This window comes from Laetiporus sulphureus (genome assembly GCF_001632365.1).
Source record: "Laetiporus sulphureus 93-53 unplaced genomic scaffold LAESUscaffold_36, whole genome shotgun sequence".
NCBI classification, from domain to species: Eukaryota; Fungi; Basidiomycota; class Agaricomycetes; order Polyporales; family Laetiporaceae; genus Laetiporus; species Laetiporus sulphureus.
This window is the reverse complement of record NW_024468545.1, coordinates 99,842-116,263: the sequence shown is the minus strand read 5'-3', so window position 1 is coordinate 116,263 and position 16,422 is coordinate 99,842. Positions and strand designations below refer to the sequence as shown.

Below are 16,422 nucleotides of genomic sequence, written 5' to 3'. Positions count from 1 at the left end.
GTACATGTGGCACCTTGTGGCACCACGGCCATGCACCCAACACGCATACAGATACAAACATCGCTCCCCGCCTCCTGCTTTACAACTTCATCGCTGAGCCCGTCACTGAAAGGTCTATACACCACCAGTCGCCTCAGTCCTCAACTATGTCTGAACTCAAGCTGTGCTACGTGATCATTTTCCGAGACGGTACCGTCAGTAGCGTCTGCACGATTCGCGTCGAAGACTCGTTGGATTTTGCGGAAGTCTGTCGCAAGATCTGTGAGCAGGAGCATCTGTGGGACCGTCACAACATGGTCCCCAGCGATATAGACATGTACACTGTGAGTTGCCCTCTCATCGTCGCAACGGTGCCACTCTGACCGAGCATTAGCCTCCCGAACTGAACGCTGCTCCAAATAATACCCTGGTCGATCGTGTGAAGACGAGTGTGGAGGGTTCAGACCCCACTTCCCCATTGGATGAAGTCAGCTCGATCTCTTCTATACTGAACCCACAGGAGAAGTTGGTTCATCTTGTGCTCGTGGCACGTCCTCCAGGTGAGCCACCATCCAGATGACCTCGCGTCGTCGTATCTTCGGTGGTGTCTGCTGCCACTCTCCCTGGAATTGTTCTCAAACATCCTGATATCTTATCATGTTTCCCACAGCTATAACGGGGCCTCAACATGACGCAGGGACGCCTGTTGAGGACCCAGAAGTTGTGAAATTATACCGAGATATCATTATCCAAGTACAAAAGTGGGGCGATTACACGGAAATAGACGTGGCCCAGAATGAGATAAAAGCGAACACAGAAATCCCAGTTCCAAGATTTGTTGCGGAGTTTGAAGAGAAGTTGGATAGCAACCCAGGTGTGGCCCCTGATGTGCGTGATTTCCTTGAATCGTCCACCTGTCTTTCAATCTGAAGTCGATGTAGATGCTTGAGGCGTTCAAGGTTATACTCGGTGATCAATACCAAGCTGCGTATTTCGGGTCTCTTACAAACTCGAACGCTGCGGAGGAGCAATCCGGGGCGCCGGCCGCCGGTGGTGAGGAGACCGCTGAGGCTGAGGATGAACATCATAACAATCGGACACAACCATGGCGCCAAGCCGACCGACTCGAGCTGATGCATATCGCGGACATTGCATCCGAAAATTGGGAAATGTTTTGGAAGAGACCTCTTGCTTTGAAGGGAGATATAGCGCATGCCATCTTCTTTCTGAGGCTCATGCTTCATATTCCACAAGGACGGATTACACCTGTAAGGTATGTGCGGCCTTGATCACTTGCGTTCAATCATGACTGTCGTCCCTATAGAAACAAGTCGCAAATCACTCTTATCCTGGAAATTGCAGGTGGCAAAGGTTTAGACGTGAAAGAAAGATATCGCACGTATAAGCCTTTCAGCGATTTCCTCATCATGAAGTCGAAATTACCTCGACAGCTTACAGAGGTTGATTCGACCGGACTGGGAACTGATTGGCCAGTGGATAAGGCGCGGATGTTTCTGACCGGTGCTGCCTTCGTCCGCTTCGCAAACGCATTCCTGAACGCATTCAAGCTGACGAAAAATTTTGTCCTTGTTATCAATTTTCTTCGGGGCAGTGGTGAAGCATCACGCTACACTCTTTTCCAACGGCCGAATGACAGGATGGTATGTCTTTTCATAATGCATAAGGTCTCAGGCTGAGCCATCGCAGGTCTACTGGAGAGAGAGGCGTTTCGAGTTGACTACACCAATTGGCCGTGTCGACTTTGCACGTCAGTTGTACAACCACATTCATATGCTCCATGGTAGTGTGGAAGAAGAGGAAGACACGCGAGAGAACACTGAACTGCTCAAACTTAAGATCGAAACGCAAGCCAAGAAGTTTGCTCTGAAGTCGGTTCATACAAGGGGAACCAAGAGGAAACATGAGCCAGACAACGGTAACAGCAATGTCGCTGGCGGCGGCGGCGGCGGCGGTGCAAATACGGCGGCGGCGGCTGCAGAACTGAGAGCGCACGGCTACGAGATCAAGCCGGAAGTCATTTGGGATGCAAGCGGCGGTGCATTGGAGCCGCTTTTCAAGGTATGTCAACCCTTGGCTACAATAATATGCTGGGCTGACGCCTAATCGTCAGATGCCGTCTCATATTCTTACTGTGTATCGACCATCAGATCCGAGTACTGAATTCATTGCAAAGGAAGTCGATGAGGGGTCGAACGAGCTTCAGATCCTCGCAGATATTCGTCGCCTCTCACCGGCGTCTAACCACGTCATCTCCTTGCTCGATTCGTTCCCTGGCCAGGCAGGCGCATGGGCCATTCTTCCTAAAGTACCGAATTCCCTTGCGGATTATCTCGCACTCGCTCCTGACGAACTTCGCGGCAACGTTGTTGAAATCTGTTTGGGCCTCATCGAGGGCCTTACGTATCTTCACGAAAATCTCTTCGCGCACAGAGACATCAAGCCCGCCAACCTTCTTGTCGACCGATATTTCTGCTTGAAGATCATCGACTTCGACGTCGCGGTTCGTCTACGTTATGAAGGGGAGAAGGTGACCGGCTATTGCGGGACGGCGGGCTGGATTGCCCCCGAGGTCGAGAAGGGGTTGGAGTACGATCCTATCAAGGCTGACTGCTGGTCATGTGGATGTGTTATCCTGCATCTGTTTGACAGACTCAAGGGAAGTGACGAATCCTTGAGGATTTTTGCGGAGGAGCTGAAGGCGAATGACCCAAGAGATCGCCCGCAGCTACGTGAATGGGGCGCGCCGCCTTCGCCACTCTCACCGGCTCCGCCACTCTCACGGGCCTCGTCAGCCTCGTCAGCAGCCTCGCCGGCCTCGCCAGCCTCTCTAGTCCCACCGGACTCGCTGCCCCCTCTAAGGATGCCCAAAAGTAGCTTTGATGATGCTTGGCAACGCCGAACAGAAGTCGTTGAAGATCATACAGAGGATTCTGATCCGCCAGCGAAGAAGATTCGGCACGCAAAGCCTGTACGAAACGCAGCTGCCGGTCGCGAGAACATCAGAGGGCTTCGAGTAAGCGAAATTCTGCCGTAGCTCTCTGTGGTTGTCTGTAGCACTCCGTAGCTCCGTATCATGTCTGTAGCAGTATGTAGCGGTCCATAGCAGGCGAAGGTCCTAGACCCTCCAGAGGCTGCATGCGGTGGGCTGCTCGTGTCTCTGCCATTTTATGAGCATAAGCTTCATCGTACCGGATGCTCACTCGGGCTACTCGCATTCGCAAATGAAGCATGAATCCCGACCAAATGCGTTAGAGTGGGGACAGCTCCCTAGAGCGGCTCACATACACATCCTGTTTTCCTCTCCTTTGCCTAGTGCAGCAGCCTACTTTGTCCACGAGAAGGATGGACATTGGAACACGTCAGAGTCCGGCGCAGCTTGCAACACAGCGTCAGTCTAGGAAGCTAGGTTCCTCTTTCCTTTACAAGAGGCCGGAACATAAAGGCTGTAAGAACAAAGCTCTCGCTACATCAATGTACGCCTGTGCGGATGGTACATTGTGCTCAGTCGACGCCAGGCGTCGTTTCTTCGACGTCAGCAAGTCTCGGGATCGTGTCAGCAACAGTATGCCGTCAACGGTACAACGACATCGCGAAAAAGCAACACGTCCGTGTCATAGCCGGCTAAGGGAGTGCCAGCCGAGTTCAGGCACATGCCGCGACATTGAGTAGGGGATACCATCGACACAGCTGCATAGCAGCTACACCAAATACAGTGATGCATCTGCTCTACGTGCTGCCGCTCGAAGCAGGTACTTCAGGCCCCTTACCCGCGTCGCCCTCCTCCTGCGGCGGAGGCAGGCCGAACATCGTCTGTGCCGCGCTCCATATCGTGCTGCCGGACATCTGGCGCATCTGCGCCTCCTGGTCCTCCTTGATGAGCCGCTCGAACGTCTCCTTGTTCGCCTCGATGTACGCCTGCTCTTCCTTGTACTGCAATTGCGCCTCACGACGCTTCAGTTCGAGGTATGTGGGCGGGATCGGGGATGCGTTCGCCTGAAGTGAGAGTTGTTAGCTCCAGAATGCAAGGGAAGACGGAGAGAGTGGACGGCGTACCCGGCTCGATCCGCCAAATAGCCCGCTGAGAGTGAAGGTTTCTGTCGAGAGGCCTCGCTTCTTGTGCTCCCAGTCCTCGACATGCTTGCGCTTCATCTCTGCCTCTTTCTTCGCGTACTCGATCGGGATGTCCTTCCCTCGATATGCCTCCAGGATCGGCCGCACATCCGCTGGCTTGAAGATGCCGATCGCTATGACGATGACGGTTAAAATGTGAAGTAGAAAAGAGGGACAGAGACGGCGCACATTCAAGGAACGGAATCATCGCGACCAGCCCCCTATCCTTCGGATCGCCCGTCCACTTGGGCAGGATGATCGCATTATCGGGCTGCGCGGAGACGTGCTCGGGGTGGACGTCAAGCACGACAACCTTGGACAGATCTCGGTTCAGATATGTGAGATCCTGGCAGAAATTCAGCAATTGTACGACGCGTGCTAGCGGTCATGCATATGATCACCTTAACAGGAGTGCCCTTGACCGATCGACATGCGTCTCGGTAGAGCCTGTATGAGACGAAGAATTGATAGGGGTCTAACTTGTCTACTATTGGAGCGGCAGTCTGCACTGTGCATCAGCAAGTTCCGCGAGACACTGACTGGATGAAAGAGCCTACATAATTATATTGCGTTGTAAATATGACGATCTCGAAAAATTGCGATAGATAGCCAAGGAAGTAGTCCACTCCGGGTCGTTTTGCAGTCCGCCAGCCGTGTTGTCGCTACAATCAAAAGGGATCAGCTTAGAGCGGAAAGACGCATGTGCGCACGACGTACATCCCACGTAGACGTTACGAGGAGATCGTCGACAGACACAAGCAGCGTGTATGGCTTTTGAGGAATAGCAGGATGTGGAGGAGGGAGTAACTCTGGCCACAACGGCTCAGTGAAGAACTGGACGCCAGTCGGTGAGAGACAAATGACACAGGATATGCAGGCTCACATCAAACAGGCTCGTGAACCTTGCCTTCGTGCGACCCCATCGTGTTGTAGGCACATCCTCGCGTTTCTAGCCCGCATACGCGTATAAACTTAGCTGGGCCTCCGATCGACGACGCTACACGTACAATCTTTTTCGCCTTCAACTCTTCCTCCTCCCAATCATTCCCCATCACCCACGCTTCTACAGCTGCGCCAACCAGCAGCACGCCCATCGCGGCCCTAACCATATTGCGCCTCCGTCGTTCTGAGCTCGATAATGAACCCTTTGATGAGCGCGCACCCGTCTGCTCGCGCTGCCGCTCTCCCTCCACCTCGGGCGAGAAGTCTAGGCTTGGTAGCGATGAAGGAGACAGAGGCTGCTGAGGCTTCGAAGGCGGGGGCGGAGGAGGAACATCTTTGAGAGGCGGGTTTTTCGGCGGAGAAGATGGTGGAGGTGGTGGAAGGGGGCTGGTGGCCAGGTAGCGGATGGAATGCGTAGCCACGCGCCTTCTAGAGACAGACCTGGCGAGCCGGGCAGCCAGCATTTTGTGAGAGGTATGCACAGAGAAGATGCAGAGCCCAATAGGGACGAGAAGGAAAGGATTTCGCCTGATAACCCTAATTGGGTTATCATTCTTGATCCTCCGTCCTTTGGCGAAAGCGCGCGTTCACCTCCGCACTTGTTGCATAGATTCTACTTGTGCGGTAATTGGATTTGCAACTCTCTCACCCTTGCTCTCATCGAATTCAAGGTTTGATCCGGACGGGGTTTTCAATCCTACACGCTTGGAGCTGCTGCTCCAACAGCAACCGTGCAGCGCGACCTTGTCATGAACTTCGTGCGTACAGAAACCTCGCGTTCAGTCATGTTAGTCTTACTTTCTAAAGCATACGCAAACGAGACAGCCGACGATGTGATTATGCAACGCAACACCTTCGCGGCCGCCGGTGCTCAGCGCTCAGCGCTCGCGCCTAAGCATTGCCTTGTCGATTCGCTGAACTGAATATAAGGCGGGTCGTTGATTATATCCGGTGATGACAGCATTGTCGCCCATTGCGCCTCACGCCTCATGGATCCGTGGTGAGAGTTTCGGTGACGCCTTGAATCGTAAGGCGCGCTCTTTCCGTCTCTCCATTGAGCTTGTTCATTGGGTCGTCTAAAAAAAGGGCACCTTCATTTTGCCGCCGACTCTTCAGATGCATTTTTCCGTCGGGAAGCTATCGAGGGGACTTATATATGGCTGTTTGCGCCCATCGAACGCGTGCAAATGTGAGAGGAGTCTGTATTCGCTTATTCGCTTACTTCGTCGGCATCCGTTAAGCTGCCTGTGATTGTGTCTATGAGCCGTGCTGTCTTCAAGGGTATTTCCCTTTCGTTAAGCGTATAGTACATAAAAATGAACATCGTTGCTGTACTTGTCGAGTGACCCGCTGGATGTTCCTGCCCCGCCCGACGTAAACGTCATCCTAAATTTCGCTATCGATGACCCTGAAACGCGTAAAATGTCGGTCCAACCCGCCCGTTGCTGTTCCGGTTGCTTTTCTTCCGCTTCTATTACCACGCACGAGGACCCCCTCCTGGGTGCATATAAAGCCACGTATCTTGTCTTTCGTCCCCCAACTCGATACACATCGCCGGTCAACGTCGACCACCTGCTCCCCGGTCTTTTACAGGCTATCTTGCATGTTCTCTAACCAGTTAGGGAGCCCCCACAACCCCCATAGAGGCACCAAGCACACCTGCGGCGACGGACTATATCACCATTAAAACCAGTTTTTTCACCCTGTCATATTCAGTAAACTAAACCTCATCGAAACAAGATGGCACCCGCTACGAACTCTTCCGGCTTGAACACGCCCGAGTCTGAGCTCGAGTCGGTCCTCCCCATACACCCAACCGCCGCTCGCCGTCCCTACCCCATCATAGTGCAGTCCGAGCAGACCTCCTACAGCGACCAGTACATCACGTCCAAGTTCATCAATCGTGACGCTCAGGTCGCTGTCAAGGATGGACAATACACGGTCACTCCTACTGTGAAGGAGTATGAGTTCCAGACTGCGAGAAAGGTCTCCAAGACTGGGTGAGTACATTTGTCCCTCAACAGTTCACGTCGTCTTTTGGTCTCTCCGCGTCCAGTCGTGTTGTACTCCTGTCTTTATTCTACTGTATTGCTTGAATGTTGTGTGAACTGCTGCTTACGCGTTTCCTGGATGCAGATTGATGATGATCGGCTGGGGCGGAAACAACGGCTCCACCCTGTCCGCTACGATCCTCGCTAACCGCCACAACATCGTCTGGCACACCAAATCCGGCATCCAGCAGCCCAACTATATCGGTTCCCTCCTCCGCGCCTCTACATTCCGCTTGGGCATGGACCCCGCCACCGGCAAGGACATTCACGTCCCCGTCTCCGACGTCCTGCCGATGGTGCATCCGAACGACCTCGTCCTCGGCGGCTGGGACATCTCCGGCGCACGCCTGGACGAGGCCATGAAGCGCGCCCAGGTGCTCGACTGGGACCTCCAACGCCAGGTCGTGCCGCACATGGCTGCGCTCGGCAAGCCGCTCCCGTCGATCTACTACCCCGACTTCATCGCCGCGAACCAGGAGGCGCGCGCGGACAACGTCCTGCCCGGCACGGACAAGCAAGCCCACCTCGAGCACATTCGGGCGGACATCCGGCGCTTCAAGGAGCAGAACGCGCTCGACCGCGTCATCGTGTTTTGGACGGCGAACACGGAGCGCTACAGCGACATCATCCCCGGCGTGAACGACACCGCGGACCACCTCCTCGCGGCGATCAAGCACTCGCACCCGGAGGTGTCGCCGTCGACGCTGTTCGCCGTCGCGGCGATCCTGGAGGGCGAGCCGTTCGTGAATGGCGCACCGCAGAACACGTTCGTCCCGGGCGTGATCGAGCTCGCGGAACGCGAAAAGTCGTTCATCGGCGGCGACGACCTCAAGTCGGGCCAGACGAAGCTCAAGTCGGTCTTGGCCGAGTTCCTCGTGAACGCGGGCATCAAGCCGCTCTCGATCGCGTCGTACAACCATCTCGGGAACAACGACGGGCACAACTTGTCTGCTGAGCCGCAGTTCAAGAGCAAGGAGATCAGCAAGAGCAGCGTCGTCGATGACATGGTCCACGCGAACGCGTTGCTGTTCAAGCGTCCTGAAGAGGGTGCAGCGAAGGGCACAAAGGCGGCCAAGGGAGAGCATCCGGACCACATCGTTGTCATCAAGTATGTGCCTGCGGTCGGGGACTCGAAGCGCGCGATCGACGAGTACTACTCTGAGATCTTCTGTGGCGGTCGCTCGACGATTAACATCTTCAACGAGTGCGAGGTACGTTGCGTGGTTGCGATTCTGAGGAGTTGTTTGCTGATGCTTGCTCGTCGTTAGGATTCGCTCCTGGCGACGCCCCTCATCCTCGACCTGACGATCCTCACGGAGCTACTGACGCGCGTTAGGTACCGCGATGTCACTGCCAAAGCCGAATTCACGCCGCTGTATCCGATCCTCTCGCTGTTGTCGTACATGCTCAAGGCCCCGCTCGTCAAGCCTGGTACGTCCGAACCTTTATGACCAGTCTGTGCTGATGCTGATATTTATGTTTTTCCTCTCAGGCACGGACGTCGTCAATAGCCTGAACAGGCAGCGCAATGCGCTCGAGGCGTTCCTCAAGGCGTGCATTGGCCTTGAGGGTTCTAGCGACCTGTTGCTTGAGACGCGCGTGTGGTAAGCTGGTGGTGATGTGTGTGAAGAGATATAGAACACTGCGTGCGAATTTTCAACAAATCTGCGTAGACAGAATGACTGCCGTTTCTGCCATTCATCTGGTGGACAATGCTTGCTTGGTGCCAATGTACATATCATGACTGCTATTTAATCGACATGTGTCAAACGTTTTTGGCTGCGTTGAACGTTGATGAGTCCGATAGTCTAGCTGATGGCGGCAGTACTCACGGAACGCAAACTAATAGCAAGTCGTCATAATTCCTCGGTGTGAAGTTGCGGCGTGGCGCCAACGTGGGGATGGACGGACTCCTCCGAGCTCATCTACACGTACCAATTCCCGTTGCAGGAGAGTCGTTTGCCCTCCCATCAAGGTGAATGAAGTTGGGAAAGGCGCAGTACTTGGGAATCGGTACTCATTTTACTTTCCAGTGAAAACGCTATACTGGGGTCATCACGTGCGCATCTTCTTCTAGTGCGAGACTTCCCATTTTGCCTCCTTCTCTCGCCCTCAAATTTACGCACTCACGAGGTCTTGTTCGACGCACCTGCCTCTCACCATCCCATTGAATCCTTGAGCCCTTTGGGTCGTGACAGAAGGTCATCACATCCTAATCGACTACTGCGCATCTCATCATCATGCCGTCTTTGAGTGAACCCCAGCCTGTAGCTTCTACTCCCGTCCTCGCTCGCAAGCAAGCCGACTCCAGGAACGGAACGGGGCTGCATTCACTTCCATATGACTTGTTGCTCAACATCGCTCAGTATTTGGACTTTCGGGAGATCTACGCAGTACAGCTTGTGAGTCCGCTATCGCCTACTACGTAGTTCATTGCCACGTCCCGACCGCCGCCTTCCCTTCAGACCTGCAAGGCGCTGCACGACTTCGCCAACAGCAGGCCCGTGTACCGCAACCTGGCCGTGTCGCTGCTCCAGCGCTGCCGACCACTGCCGCTATCAGGTTTCCAGCGACTCTCAGACCTCACGACGGAGCAGCTCGTGTGCGCGGTGACGAAGGCGATCCGGCTCGAGCAGGCATGGCAGACTCGCGCGCCGAGGCCGTCGCGGGCGTCGACGGCGGCACACCAGGCGTATGCGAACCCGTACGCGGTTCCGCCCGACGACTGGGAGCGTAGTTGGTACCGCGTCATCCGCGCGCCGCCCGGCGAGGAGGTCGACTGGCTCTCGCCGATTACGTCGAGCTACAGCCTGTGTGCGACGAAGACGGGCAAGGTTGTTTGCTGGGACGTGCAGCGCGACGTGTGTCTGGCGGAGTGGGACCCGCATGAGCGCTGGGAGCTGTGGAAGTGCCGCGTCGAGTTTGATGTGCGCACGGTGTTCTTTACGATGGCTAAGGTGCTGCGCAGACCGTGAGCGATGGGATTGTAGTGTGTGCGTGGGTTGTGTGGCTGATGGATTGCTGCGTCTTAGGTACGACGACCGGTTGATGGAGTTCGTGCTGATGCAGCTTAAGTTTCCCGAGGCGGATGGCGGAGGAGATGCGGAGGAGCTTCCGACGCCTGAGTTTTCGAGGCTTGCCATGTTCAAGACGATCGGGGTGGTCATGAACGTCTTCCTGCTCGATCCGCCCACGAGGCTGCTGTCTGCGTTCGTTTGGATGTCGTCATCAAACACTATTGGACTGTATGCGTTGCTTGATTGGGAGAAGAAGGAATACGTCTTCATCGACACTGGTATCGAATATGTGAGTAGAGGTTGAACATTTACTATGGCTGCCACGTCTGACCTAGCAGCAGTCCGTATTGTCAAACTGGTCATGCATTCTGTACAACCAGGACATCGTCATCCACTCGGAGGACAGCGACCATGCCCACCAATATTTCTATCCCATCTCAGTCCTCCGGCAGTACTGCAGAGCTCTGCCCACGGATCCCTTCTCTGTCCCTTCGATATCAACCCGGTTGAGTCCTCACGTGTCCATGACCTCCGGCTTCATTTTCCCCGCCCAGCCACTCGATTCTTCTCTATCCGAGGCGGCAGCAGAAAACGGCGAAGAGACACAGGTGGTTCAAGCCGTCGACAACACCCGTCCACATACATCTGGTACCTCCTCGCAAAACCCTAACCCGTTTCCCTACTCTGAATGGTACCCCGAGAGTGCACACTTTGTTCGACAGTGGTGGCCAACGCTTTCCTCTATCCCCCGACTCAGTTGCACAGTTGTGTTGCTCGCATACCACGATACAGAGTCGCACCGAACGCGATACGTGCTTGCGCAGCACTACTTCAAGGTCCCGCTATATGATGCTTATGCTGGGAGGTCTCGCGAAGAGGTGCAGAGCAGCCGCGATGGTGTCCCGCGTCGGAGCCGTTCTCTAGAGAGCGGCTCCTCGTCGACATTGAGTGATGACACAGCCAGTGATAACGCTGACAGCGGGCGGCACGATGATCCGGACTGGATGAAACTATGGTACGTGAGGCAGCCGTTCGAAGTTGTGTGCGTGCTGGACGAGATCGAGGATGATGCGGAGGATGGAAGCGGGCAGGCGGAGCGCGCGCGGCCGCTGATGGCCGTGGACTTTGGTCACGCCGTGTGGATCGAATACGTCGACGGAGATGAGGTGGATGACGCGAAGCGCCTGCGCTTCGTGTCCTTCCCGCCTATCGCGACGGACCGTGATGGGTCGCTTACGGCTGGCGGTGCATGGGAGAAGAAGTCGGAAAAGGAATTGGAAGGTGTCGTAAGGACACTTGAGATACCGGACGAGCTGGACCTGGACGAGGTGGAGACGATCAACATTGACGAGTCGCAAGGCGCGGTGATTATATCCGTCCGGGAGGGTAAGATATTTACTATGTACTATGAGTAGTCGACTTGACGAGGATTCTGTTTGAAGTAATGCGCAATCGTTGTACATACTTGGACTGACGGTTATCAAATGGCGTGGTATCATTACGTTTGGCGCGTCACAAGTACCACCATCTCCTCCGCGCACGCTGGCCTGATTCGCATGGGTCCGAAAAGTGATGGGCACGCCACACGGCCCCCATGAGGCTGGCCGCAGTGGTGGCCCTGCCATGTGACGCCGGCGCTTGGCCACACCGGTTGATCATTCTATCATTTTGGTATCAGCTGGGCCACAGGGCCCCCCTTCAACGCCAACTCCCATCTCGCACCCTCGCCCGATGCACCAGAGTTTCAGGCGAGTGGACGCTCCCCTCGTCCTCGCACTCCCAGCTAATCCCCACACCCGCCACCACGCAGCCCGCTGCTACAGCTCGACCACCCCGCCCATAGATCCGGTCGATCTGGCCACAGCGACATGAGAGCGACGGCGAAGAGCGCAGAGGACCTGCGCATGTACGCCGCGATGCGTCCGCCCGCATTTGGCTCCATCTCCATATTCTGCCAGCGACCAGTGCTGCACTCCAAGCTGGTGAGTACCGCGTCGTGCTCCCTTTTGATGTGTTGGAACGTCCGTGTACCGCCTTTCCAGTCGCCCGGCCACCAGGCGTGTTGTCTGACACAGCCAGGCAGAATGTGGCTGCCCAACGACATCGTCTCGGCCGCTGTCGTTGCGTTTGTTTATGCGCAGTTACTGCCATGGGCCGTACCGTGGCGCACGCATGCTCGCGACGTTCGAGTCAATTACGCGGCAGACGCTTGGTGCTGGGATCCGTACAGCCATCCCACATATCCATGAATGTCCTTGGTTACTGCGCATGCATTGCCCGCAAGCAATCAGCGCATCCGGCTACGTGCGCCACAATGTCAATACGGTGTGGCCTGTCCGGTGGCCCCAGGCATCGGAAATTGCCGAGCGTACCACAGGATGTTCCGGACCTCGTGGCATTGTGGCCAGAGTGCCCTACGTCCCGGCGCCCGTGTCGCCGTGCGGCATTGATTCCCATACATCACAATTTGCGGACAAAGAAAAGCCACAGCGAAGACTGCGCGGTGTTCTACTCGTCCGCACAAGGTTGGCACGCTGTCTCATAGCGGCGATGAGAGACTAATTTGCGGCGCCGCTGCGTCGAGATCGCTACTCAAATCAGTTTTAGGCCACCCTTTGTTGTGGCTCTCAAACATAGGCGCGGCAGGAAGCATGCAACCGTGCTGTTCGGTGTGCCGATGGCACGCTTGACCACTTGACTCCCAGCTAGTGGAGAGGACATTTAAATATCCTTAGCGCGGGGTATGGGTTGAAACACCGAATCAGTGCGGGGATATATCTACCGTTGTTAAGGGGTCATAGAACGTGGAGGAGCAGCGGCTCCTCATGTAGCTGCATACATGTCAGATCTTGACACCATTATGCTTTGTTCGAGGCCAAAGCCTCCACGGTGGCCCTTTGACGCACAATCTGTTGCATGGCCGTGGGTTCGGGCTATATAAGACGGCCATCCCGGCGATATGCGCTTTTCGAAGCCACTAGCCGCAATGTCTTCTCAGCTTCCTTCATATTTGCATCCCAGCAGAATGGTAGCTCCGCCTCCGTGCTTGCGTCACCAGGAACCCTTGACATTTACGACTGATTCAATTGAGCGGACTGTTTTTCTCACTCTTCGAAACGACTACGTTTGTGTTCTGTCTAATTTCCGCTTCATCGGGCCAATCGCATTAGAACGACCGCTGACATTGCACTTCGCAGACCATCTCGCCCGCCGGACCCGAAAATTGGCGGTTCGAGAATGAGATCGACAAGATCTTGCAGCGGCCACGGTCGCACACGCCCATCAGTTCGAGCGCAACTCCGGCCACCAGCGCGAGTACAAGCGCGAGTACACTTCCAGCAGCGTCGTCGAGCGAGCCGCAGTATTCGCGTTCACCATCACCGCTGACGCCGTCCGAACTGGACGAGGAGGAGGTGGTGGACGGCGGGCTTGAAGGCGAGGGTGAGGGTGCCGACGTCGACAACGACTGCTCGGACGCAATGTCGGAGCCCGACGGCATGGAATGCGACAGTCGCGACGTGTCCGAGGATGTCGCGGAAGCGCTGGTCGCGTTAGGCAAGGACCGAGGCACGCGGATCCCGCCATCGCATCCGTCGTATTCACCTGCGGGTCCTCCTCGGGCACCGGCTTCCGTTGCAGAGGCGGACTCGGGCATCGATAGCGAGGCCGAGATGGAGCAGGAGCCTGGGATGTCTGCGGTACGAACGCGCGATATGGTAGGTGCTTGTGCCCTGGCGGTGCGATCAGAGCTTGACTGACGCTTGGACGAGCAGCCCATGCCTCCTGCGTACCGATATACCCCTCCGCCGTATCCTCCCCGCCATGAGCGACCGCCAGCAATTCCGGCGTTTGTGCCTCCGCTGGATCCTCATGTGCTGTATGCACCGCAACACATGCATGCGGAGGCTGAAAGCATCTTTGTGCGGTCTAACTTTGAGATGGCTACGTATCCGGAGCCGGAGGGCAGCACGGAGCTGCTCGATGGTGAGGACGAGCCTCCGGTGCGTGGAGTTCTCTTTTTTAATTCTTGAGTGCGTTCTGTTGACGATGGGTGTTCATGCAGTTGATGACGCGAAGGAGGATCAAGTTCAAGGAGCGTCATGTGAGTAATCCAGTTGGATCTTACTCGTACAAGTGTCGCTGACTACCATCGCAGGGCACACTCATTGAGCACGGACGGCCCGTCAAGATGGATGGCCGGTTCAAGTGTGCACATCCCGGTTGTCCATGGACATCAGACTCGATGAAGGACATCCGGCGACACCAGCTGCGACACAAGGAGAAGCGGCTCCAGTGTCCGCGGTGCGAGAAAAGGTTCGGGCGGGAGGACTCGTTGCGGCGGCACCTGCGCGGCGAGAAACAGTACGAGTGCCGCGACTATGCGCTGCAGGAGTTCCACGTCGACCGCGTCGAGGACCTCAATATGCGGTGGTTCGACACGACACATACGTATGACATGATGAGCTCGGCGGAGGAGGAGGATTAGGGACTTGTTGGATATAAAGCATCGCGCGCCCGGCGGCGTGCCCACAGCATCATCACCATCTGTATTAATTTATGTGGCTCTCTCGCTTCTCCTACCATTCCTTAGGGCGCTACCTCCTCAACATGTTATTAGTGGACGACTAACGATGTAATACATGCAGCTTAGCGGAATTAGAGTTTATCTGCTATCATCCAAAGACTGACGCGTTTGGGTGTTTCATACTGGCCCACAGAACGTGTCTTCAGCAAGTCCAACGGCAAGGAGATAGTCGATAGAGCTGTATGGTGACTCAAAAGCGACTACGTAGAGGGTTTCGCGGACGTGGGAGCAGCGCCGCTTCTGGGATATCCATATTCGGGCGTCAAGTGAAAGGCGCTCGGCATGCATAGAGTCGCCAGTGGGGAGAATCTGGGCCGATCTACGGTGTTGAAAGATGGCGAGCGCATCGGCTCGAGCCTTACTATGTACCTCCAGGGAGACGCGCCGTGCAGTACGCCCGGCCACCAGCTGGGGTGTTCCGCTCGCGGGGTGGTGGGCGTGGTGGATGGAGAGGAGAAATGCGACGACATGATTCCGAGCTCTTCGTCGTCACCGTAGTTATCCTTTTGAGTTTGTGATGCCAAGGGTGCCGTGGGGAATTCTGGGATGGTGATGAGGGAGGGAACCGGGGGAGTTTTGGGCGGATCCGAGATCGTGGTCGATTCAAGTTGGGGCTGGGGAGGAGCCTTGAAGACGACGATTGTGTTAGTAGTTGGTGATGCGGATCAGGTCGAGCCACGTACAAGGCGTTGTGCGTCCGAGGATATCTGCGATACAGACGCACCACTGGCACGATCGGGCTCTCGGCGAGCGGGTCTGAAGCGAGAGATGAAAGATGGCCGTATCGCTGCTTTCGCGCGATTGCCCTCTGCTCCATCGTGAGATGGAGTGTCGCATGTCCCTGTCCTCAGGGCCGACTCATGGTGTATCCAACCCGGCTTCTCATGAGAGAAATCTTCGAGACGATTTGGCTTGAGTGGGATTCCGATGGCTGGGTACGATGGATCATGCATAGACGCGTCCTCTCCTTGCTTTGACGGATTCGGAAGATTGACAACTTCTTGATGGGAAGGGCGCTTTCCGCTCTCGGATGTGAGCAGAGTTATTCGCGACGGCGACCAAGAGGCCATCGTGGATGAGCGCCGGAGTCCGAGCTCTGCTTCTGACAGCTTGTTGTGAGTTACATTGTCGAGGGCGTCCTGTGACGCCGCCTTTGACAGCTGGTGGGAACGGTGACGGGATATCGCGACGGCGAGCACTACGATCGCGGCTCCCGCTACGACGGTTGAAACTATGACGGCGACAAGCCAGTTGTTCATCACCTGTAGAGACCGGTAATCGCTCAAGTTCAGCATACCCTGGACTCGGTATGGAAAGATAGCGTGCTCGCACCTTGTCTGTCGGCCGCTCAGTCTGATGGTGGACGAGAAGGAGCAGCGTATAACTGCCTGGGGGCGGAGGAGCGCACATATACTGATTGTGCCTGTCATCAGAAAAGGCGGTGTGAGGTGGAACTTGCCATGGATCCACTTGCGACAACCTACGGCCACCGCGGCAAGAACAGCCACTTAGTCTAGGTCAAGGTAAGTGATAGAGCTGTCGCTTGATTGACAAGGAGATTGAGACGTCAAATAATGTGCTCTTTCGGCCCATGAACCACTGTGTAGCTTATGACAGGTTGCATTGCGAAACACGAAGTCTCATGCACTCACCAACATAGTTCGAGCAGAATCGTGCAGGAAACTGGTGTCCTGTGGTCGAAACGTAGCAGCTCAGC

At 55.7% G+C, this 16,422-nt stretch overlaps 6 protein-coding genes across 6 annotated transcripts; 4 read left to right on the top strand and 2 right to left on the bottom strand.

The window, feature by feature from the left end:
* The first annotated feature begins 871 nt into the window (after positions 1-871).
* Positions 872-3,229, top strand: LAESUDRAFT_317541 (uncharacterized protein). Its single transcript, XM_040901988.1, has 4 exons — positions 872-1,252; positions 1,304-1,640; positions 1,687-2,058; positions 2,111-3,229. Exons 1-4 carry the CDS (start codon positions 921-923, stop codon positions 3,032-3,034), a joined length of 1,965 nt encoding a protein of 654 aa, XP_040761644.1. The 5' UTR covers positions 872-920; the 3' UTR covers positions 3,035-3,229.
* A 557-nt stretch (positions 3,230-3,786) lies between these two features.
* On the bottom strand, positions 3,787-5,519 carry LAESUDRAFT_636516 (HAD-like protein; the record flags this gene model as incomplete). Its single annotated transcript, XM_040903456.1, has 8 exons — positions 3,787-3,993; positions 4,054-4,244; positions 4,300-4,456; positions 4,512-4,613; positions 4,668-4,772; positions 4,828-4,944; positions 4,994-5,059; positions 5,112-5,519. Coding segments are annotated over 8 exons (1,353 nt in total), but the record flags the coding sequence as incomplete, so codon positions are not given.
* A 1,010-nt stretch (positions 5,520-6,529) lies between these two features.
* On the top strand, positions 6,530-8,887 carry LAESUDRAFT_814313 (Myo-inositol-1-phosphate synthase). The gene is made up of 4 exons (XM_040914570.1): positions 6,530-7,052; positions 7,189-8,314; positions 8,372-8,534; positions 8,596-8,887. The coding sequence occupies exons 1-4, from the start codon at positions 6,793-6,795 to the stop codon at positions 8,709-8,711; spliced, it is 1,665 nt and encodes a 554-aa protein (XP_040761642.1). The 5' UTR covers positions 6,530-6,792; the 3' UTR covers positions 8,712-8,887.
* Positions 8,888-9,216: 329 nt separating this feature from the next.
* LAESUDRAFT_683058 (uncharacterized protein) lies at positions 9,217-11,614 on the top strand. Its single transcript, XM_040905813.1, has 4 exons — positions 9,217-9,505; positions 9,569-10,074; positions 10,136-10,409; positions 10,462-11,614. Exons 1-4 carry the CDS (start codon positions 9,344-9,346, stop codon positions 11,533-11,535), a joined length of 2,016 nt encoding a protein of 671 aa, XP_040761641.1. The 5' UTR covers positions 9,217-9,343; the 3' UTR covers positions 11,536-11,614.
* Positions 11,615-11,821: 207 nt separating this feature from the next.
* LAESUDRAFT_728587 (uncharacterized protein) lies at positions 11,822-14,719 on the top strand. The gene is made up of 5 exons (XM_040909469.1): positions 11,822-12,102; positions 13,318-13,836; positions 13,894-14,121; positions 14,184-14,222; positions 14,277-14,719. The coding sequence occupies exons 1-5, from the start codon at positions 11,989-11,991 to the stop codon at positions 14,604-14,606; spliced, it is 1,230 nt and encodes a 409-aa protein (XP_040761640.1). The 5' UTR covers positions 11,822-11,988; the 3' UTR covers positions 14,607-14,719.
* Positions 14,720-14,740: 21 nt separating this feature from the next.
* On the bottom strand, positions 14,741-16,370 carry LAESUDRAFT_317470 (uncharacterized protein). Its single transcript, XM_040901987.1, has 4 exons — positions 16,358-16,370; positions 16,038-16,304; positions 15,389-15,967; positions 14,741-15,331 (listed from the first exon to the last, which is right to left on the bottom strand). The coding sequence occupies exons 2-4, from the start codon at positions 16,113-16,115 to the stop codon at positions 14,906-14,908; spliced, it is 1,083 nt and encodes a 360-aa protein (XP_040761639.1). The 5' UTR covers positions 16,116-16,304; positions 16,358-16,370; the 3' UTR covers positions 14,741-14,905.
* Between the last annotated feature and the right edge of the window lie 52 nt (positions 16,371-16,422).